Raw genomic sequence first — 7,344 nt, 5'->3', positions numbered from 1 at the left:
TGTTTGTAAGTGGATCCTGGACTCCTGGATAGACAGTGATTCTGAATTTCCACACGCACACTCACACACGAGCTCCCTTCCCTGCAGCTCAGAAAAGTGGCCAGCCTTCGCTCTCGTGTGGCCCCCTGCATGGATAACTGGCTCGCTTCTGGAGGAGCGGGGAGCAGCACAGATCCCGTGCACATGCTGCGGGCTGGAAATGCCAGTCGCTGCTGGGAGCTGTGGTGCCCATCCCAAAGGAGTAAAGAGAGCCCTGGGGAGGGACTGGGGTAGAGGTGCTGGTGCCACTTCAGGGGGGAGTCAGGGGGTCCCTGCTGGGGGGGAGCAGGGAGAGCTGGGGTGTTGGAGGGAGGATGAGCCTGCTCGCACCTTGGTGCTTCGTGGAGGGAGCTGCTGGAGCCAGAGGAGCCTGCTTAGGGCCTCTGATTGGAGCACTGGGGGGCTTATGGTGGGTCTTGGCATGGGTAGGGGATGTACTTGCTCTTCAGGAGTCTGGCACCGGTGCTTGTTCCTCTTTCCCCATTCAGGGTGAGACAGAGCCCCTCTGCTCTGTCCCCAGAGGGTGACAGTGGTGGGGCTGAGGAGGGCTGTGCACACCCACCCTCTATGTGTGCACACACTCACTCATGCACACTCACTCCCCCAAACAGGAGACACCGCAGTCCTTCTCCCCACTGTGACTGTCCCAGTCCCTTCCCTCACCTCCACCTGCCGGGGTGTCCCCACCTCACCTGGACCACCATCATGCCAAACCTGTGGGAGGTGGGCTGAGGCCCTGCAACTCGTTTCTCTGGTCAGCCCTGAGGCTGCTCTCCTCAGGCCATGCAGTGGCAACGCCAGAGGACTCTGCTGCTTCCCAGCCTGTGTCCAGGCAGCCGAGCTGCAGCGGCCCCAACTCACACTGGAGAGCAGGATCCTCCTGCCTCACTGTACACCTCCTTGCACCTGCAGCTCACACCAGCCCATTTGCTCCACCCTGCTGACCCTCCCTCTCCACCTCAGTGCTGCGCTGTGTGCCTGTGCCCTCCTCTCTTCCCGTTCTGCCATCTGCCACATCCCCATGCCCTTAATCTCTGCCTCACTGAACACCCCTGCTGTCTCTGCACCTGCGGACCAAGGCCATCTGCTCTTGCCAACAACCCTGCCTTCAGCTTTGGCCTCCATCTGCCCCACCAGCACTTCTGCATCCTTCCCTCGCAGCCTTTCTCCCTGCCACCTCATCCTCAGCGCCTGGGTTTGCTGCTCAGCTCAGGAGAGGTCCTGTTCCTGGAGCTGGCCGGTACCCTGTGGCACCCAGCTGCAGGCATGATGGCAGGAGGGAAGGGGCTTTGCTTCTTGCACTACCCGTCCAAAGCATCTGAGGCTTTCAGGTTTGGGACCTGGGTCATGTCCATGCCTCTGTGGTGGAGGGAGCTGCGATGCTGCAGCCACACATTGCAGCCAGCCAGCATCTCTTTTTCCCTCTGCTGGGTATAGCATCACACTTGGTGTGTGACAGTACCCACAGCAAGGATCGAAGGCTTTTGGGCTGGCCCTGGCTCTGTCACCACTCCAGGAGCTGCAGGAGGACAGACCACCTCTGCCAGACACTGCTGGGGCTATTTCTGGGATGCTATTCCCATAACTGTTGTTGCTGGTGGGGTTCTGCTTATCCCACCACCTGGGTCATGCTGTGCCGAGCACAGCCCAGCTCTGCGGCTGATGCTCCGAGTGACCCCAACACTGGTGACAGCGTGACAGCAGCAGCCGTGCTCAGCACCCAGCCTGCTGCAGTGCGGTGGCACCGTGAACCTGCTGGGCCGGGGCGGGGGCTGATGCTCTGGGTTTCTTGTAGACAGTGAAATCACCAGTGAACGATCTGATGGTGAGGGTGCTCACCCTGTTTCCAGCACCAAGGCTGATTTCTTAGCCGAGGCGAGCAGAGTAGTGTTGAGGGTTTGGGGTTTAGCTGAACCCCCTTAACAGTCCAACAGTCTGGTGGTGGGAGGACTTTGCTCCTTCCCCACTCCCTGCACTCCCCCAAGACCCACTGCTGTCCCCGTCCCCAGTGGGTGCTGTGGGTGATGTCCCCTCCCCAGCAGCTGCATAAGCTGGGGGTCTCTCTAGCTCCTGTGCCCCACCCGGAGACCTCTCCGGCAGCGTTAGGCAGGGCAGGCAGACCTGCCTGGGGACTGGGTGACGAGCCGGGGTGCTGCTGTCTGCCAGGGCAGGGGGTGATGGTGTCTTGCTGTGCTTCCCCCTAGGAGCTACTGTGCCTACGTGGTGCAGCGCAACGTGACCTGCACGCTGCAGGACGGGGCCGAGAGCTACATCAAGGCTGAGTACCACAAATGCAGCTGGGGACCCAAGTGCCCGGGAAAAGTGCTGTGAGTATGGGGGACACTGGGGCATGGCTCACTTCCCCTCCCTGCTTCAGGACACAGCCCTCCCCAGGCTTCTGAGCCCCTGTGCCACCCTTCTGACCATGAACCCCCATTCCAGAGGGCTGGGAAAGGGCTGAAGGGTTTTCCTGGGTGAGGTGGTCAGCAGCAGGGCAGCAGTGCTGAGAGGAGGCAAGAAGGGATCTGTCAGAAGGAAGAGGGAGCTATATCCCTCGTCAGAAATAAATCAGGAAACCACAGGAATCCGGGGGGATGCGTGTGCAGGTGTGCAGGGAAGCATTTTTGTCTCAGACCTGCAACTGGACAGAAGGATGGCAGCTTGGTGAGAGCTTGACTGAGAGGAGGAGGAAACGGTGGCTGAGATGGCTTAGGGCTTCCTGCCCCAGCAAAATACCTGCAGAACTCTCTGCTGCCTCCTCAGTGCTGGAAGGAAACACCCCACCATGCCAGAGCTGGGGCAGGGCGGATGCTGCAGCTTTGTGCTTCGCCACCCTCCGCAGCTGCCGGCCGGGGATGCTGCTCCACGCAGAAATGCTGCTCTCCTGCATCTTCCCTGGGCCTGCTGAGAGCAGCAGGGCCGAGCACTGGGGAAAACTGGGCTGAAAGGGGCTTTTGTCAGAGCCTGGCATCTCTCCTGTGGCACTGGCACACGGTGCTGGAGCCGGCTGGGACTCGCCATGTGCCAGCGGTGCCACCGGCTCCATACGCAGCCTCTCCTGGCAGAGATGGGCTGTCAGACCAACTCGCTGACTTGTTCTTTTCTTCCTCCCATCACAAGTGCTTTAGCAGCATTTGGGGACTTCAGGGCATCCTGCAGCCACTGGTATCTGTGGAGGAGATCTCCAAAGCCTTTCCCATCTCTGCAGCGGCCGCTGCTGGACCCCTCCAGCCCTTCAAACAGAACTGGGGTGAAATCAGGGTGTTTTCTGCAAGCAGCTGAACTTTCGGCACAGCCCTGGATGCTGCACCCATGCACGAGGGGGAAACGTGGTTTTCAACATGCCATCAGCTAATGTTTGTGCAGCTGCAAAAAATGCTTCCCCTTGCCACCGTTCAGAGGTGCCAAAGGGCTCTGGGGTCCTCTGCAAAGGCCAGCAACACTCAGAGAAAGCGCTCTGCCTTCGGGATGCCATCCTCATCCTCACTTCACCCCCTGACAATGCCTGCGTGCAGCAGGCTCCTGTTGTGGTATGTCCAGGCAGGCTCTTCCACCCTGAGACAAGGAACGCCTGTAGAAACTTGGCCGTGCCTGTGAAGAGGAACAAAAAAAGATCTTGTTCTGAAACTGTCTCCTGCCTTTGGGAAATGGTTGATGTTGAGACATTTGGAAGTGATTTGGAGAACGGAGAATTTGGGTTTACTTTCTCCTCCTGCCCTGTGGTGTGTACAGAGGTGGCTGTATCACACTAGGAGTCCTCTGGCAGTGCCATTGCCCAGGGGCTGCAGCCTGGGCCAGGGGCACCGAGGACCCAGGCAGGGACAGGGAGGACAGGGGCTCAGCCCCACACGCTGCCCTGAGTGTCTGGATAAGTGCAAGTACTTTATGCAGCAATTCTGCTCAGATGCTGCTCCTCCAGTACCTTCCTCCGAACATACCGGAGAAGAATGTGCATGTTGCTGCAAACCAGCAAATTTCAGGCCCTGGCGAATTGAGATCGGATATTTCCAAAAGCCAGGTTCAAAGCACTGGTGTTCCAGCCCTGTGCAGCTTGGCTCAGGTGGTGGGGGGACCACAAATAATAAATAATGGCTCTGCTCAAATAGTCTCTCCACACTGCCCCCCACCCCCCCCACCCCTCCAGCTGTTTCTCAGGTTTGTCTGGTTGTGTTACCAATTGTTGGGGAGAACTCTTCTCTCACGGTGCACTGTCACACCTGCACCTCGTGGTCCTGCCCTGGAGAGGGTGGACACGTGTTTTCGGAGTGCTGGTCAATGATCTCTTGTCCCTGGACGGGCACTGTAGTGCTACACTGAGCTGTGGTGCAGCAAGAGCTCTTGGAGGAGGTGGGTCATGGTCTGCAGGTGCAGCACATGGGTCTCAGCCAGGCTTTCCCCTGTGCCCCGATTTCCCACACACAACAGGACCCATAGGCCTGCTTTTCTCTATTGCTTGATGTCGAGGTTGCCTCTCTAAACTGTATTCTCCTTTCCTCCCTTCTCCTGGAAAGGTACCGTACCTTCTTCAGACCCAAATACAAGATTGGATACAAGACAGTGACTGAGCTGGCCTGGAGGAGCTGCCCAGGCTTCGTGGGGGAAGGGGGACAAGAAAGGCTCTCCTGGAAAGGTACCGTACCTTCTTCAGACCCAAATCCAAGATCGGATACAAGACAGTGACTGAGCTGGCCTGGAGGTGCTGCCCAGGCTTCATGGGAGAAGGGTGCCATGACAGCCCGACTGACCAACCCGGCCTCCTACCCCAACATCCCAGCCCTAAAATGCCTCCCGGACAAAAGATGTTTCCGATCCCCAGACTCCCTCCCTATCCAAAAAGCCACCCTGACCTGTTTCCAGCACCAAAGAAGAATCAGTACGGTGAGATCTCGCTCCTGCTTCCCATCCCCTGGGTACCACATCACTAGCATGCTCTCAAATCTCCTGGTTCTTTCTGTTCCAGCACAGGGCATGACTGTGGCAAACCTTCAGTGGGTGATGTGCTTTCTGACCAGAGACCTGACATTTGATTGCTTTGAGGATCACTTGCTTTTTAAATCTAGTTTCTTTCAAAACATGCCACTTCAGGATTGCCTTCTCCTCATTCCTTTAAAACATTTTTCCATTAATTTTAGGGTTGATAGAATGTGTCTCACGATGAAGCTCCCCCTGGGCTGTTCTCATCACCTGCTGTTGAACGTGGGAGCAGAGGGCATGATCCCAAGAAGAAAAAGGGGTTCCTGATCAGCTTAAGAAGAGATGTAGAGAAAAGGAGGAAGGGTGGGCTGATACGTCACTGAAATGGCAGTAAGAGGGAGGCAGGAGCTGACGTTAGTTAGGACGGAAAAGGACTCAAATCTAGAAGACTAGCCAAGGAGAGACATTAAAGGAGCAACAGCCCTGACTGTTCCCTCTCTGTTTCTTTCCCTGTGTAGGCAGGAAGCTGCCCGGCCTCTTCGGGGACCGCCTGGATCGGCTGGAGGAGGAGGTGAGGCGCCTGTCCCAGTCCTACAACAGCCTGCACACCATGGTGAGTGGCCTGGGGGACCGTCTGCGGCTCGCTATCCAGGAGGACACCACCAAGATGATTGGCTCCCTGATGAATACCCCAGGCACGCCTGACTCGACAGTGGGCTTCGGCATCATTCCTGATGGCCTGGTGGATGTGGCAGACAAAGCCGACATTGCCACGTACCCTCCCGTGGGGGAGATCCTGACCAAAGTGACGGAGGTGAGCGACGTGCTGAAAACCAAGGCAGATTTGCTGCACGAGGTTCGCAGCATGGTCCTGGACCATGACGGGCAGATCAAGCATCTGCTGGAGTCAGCCCGCCCCTCGCCCCTCACCTCCATCGACCTGCTGGAGGAGTATGTGGATACACGGCTGAGCAACCTGCGTGGAGAGCTGCTCGACGGCTTTGAGAAGAAGCTGGGGAAGATCCAGACCACGTGCAATTTCCGGATCCAAGAGGTGCAGCAGCAGTGTGAGGAGGAGAAAGCTGCCAACCTGCGGTTGCAGCAGACTCTGGATGGCAAGGAGCTAGAGATCAAGAAAGAGATCTCCCAGCTGGAGACCCAGATCCAAGGGCTGACAGTGGTAGAAAGTTGCTGCAGCAACCTGGACTACCTCACCGATCGCATGAACATCCTTGAGAAAGGCCTTCACAGCATCTCTGAGTCCCAGAAGAACTTGCACTCACGGCTGGATGGAGAAATCTCCACTGTCACCCTAGGGAACCTTATTGAAGGGCGCTTTGATGACCTGGAAGCCAGACTCAATGCTACAGAGAGAGAAACAGGGAGCTGCTGCTCCAGTATAGAGGACAGCATGAGAGGCACGGTGGTAGCAGAGGTGGATGGCATGAGGACTGCCTTTGAAGATAAAATGCAGACCCTGGAGGACAGGTTCATGACCATGGTGGGGGAGCTGAACAATGTCAGTTCTCCCGTGGGCATGGATGGAGCGGTAGTGCCCGTGCTGGAGGGGGAGCTTGCCAGCATGAGGAAACGGACAGACGAGACACTGGAGGAGTTGCAGAATCGCCTCATCATGCTGGAGAGCACTTGTTCCCTGGGCTGCACCTCTGCCTCCAAAGATGTGGAGACCTTCCGGACAGAGATTGAAGACTGCCAGAACAAGAACCAGGACCTGCTCCTCCGGATGGACAGCAACTATGACCTCCTGCGCAAGCTGAACGCCACCATCCTGGAGATCCAGCGGCGAATCGAGGAGGAAGCATCAGGGGCTTTACAAGGGGAGATCACCTTGCTAAAGATCAACCTGAACACCGTGAGCAAGTCTCTGACGGGGCTTAAGGACTCTGTCTCTCAGTATTCAGACACTGTGACACACGTCAACTCCTCACTGGATGAGCATGAGCGGAAGATCGAGGATGAGGTCCACTCCATCCAGGAGAAAATCAATGACCAAGGCTCCCAGCTCTTCTTCAGCAACCGGCGCGTCCTGAACCTCAAGGGAGACTTGGAGCGACTCAAAGCCAGGATCATCAGCGACCTGAGCTCCTGCAAGAGCGTGGCCCATGACCTGCAGCAGGAGATTGCTCACTTTGATGAGCGGGTGGCCCGGGTGGAGAGTGTCTGCAGCAGGCTGGGTGCTGTCACGGGGAGCCTGGACGGCATCAGGGATGAACTGGAGAAACACACAGGCAGTCTGTGGGACTACATGGACCACATGAACAGGACCCTGGCTGCCCACTCTCAGGAAATAACGGGACTGAAGGACAACCTGCTTGACTGCCAGGCCAAGGTCTCTGAGCTGGCAGAGCAGGTCGGCCACTTGGAAGAGCG

General features: G+C 57.3%; 1 protein-coding gene across 1 annotated transcript in view; it reads left to right on the top strand.

The window, feature by feature from the left end:
- Window positions 1-2,243: 2,243 nt before the first annotated feature.
- EMILIN3 (elastin microfibril interfacer 3) overlaps window positions 2,244-7,344 on the top strand; it is a gene marked incomplete at its 5' end in the record, with an annotated part of 6,067 nt that continues 966 nt past the window's right edge. The window contains 3 exons of the mRNA XM_010139394.1: window positions 2,244-2,366; window positions 4,670-4,917; window positions 5,472-7,341. Coding sequence (XP_010137696.1) covers window positions 2,244-2,366; window positions 4,670-4,917; window positions 5,472-7,341 — 2,241 coding nt within the window. The remainder of the gene's footprint in view (window positions 2,367-4,669; window positions 4,918-5,471; window positions 7,342-7,344) is intronic.

This window comes from Buceros rhinoceros, unplaced genomic scaffold (genome assembly GCF_000710305.1).
Source record: "Buceros rhinoceros silvestris isolate BGI_N320 unplaced genomic scaffold, ASM71030v1 scaffold20387, whole genome shotgun sequence".
Classification (NCBI taxonomy): Eukaryota; Metazoa; Chordata; class Aves; order Bucerotiformes; family Bucerotidae; genus Buceros; species Buceros rhinoceros.
This window is presented reverse-complemented; position numbering and strand designations above follow the sequence as displayed.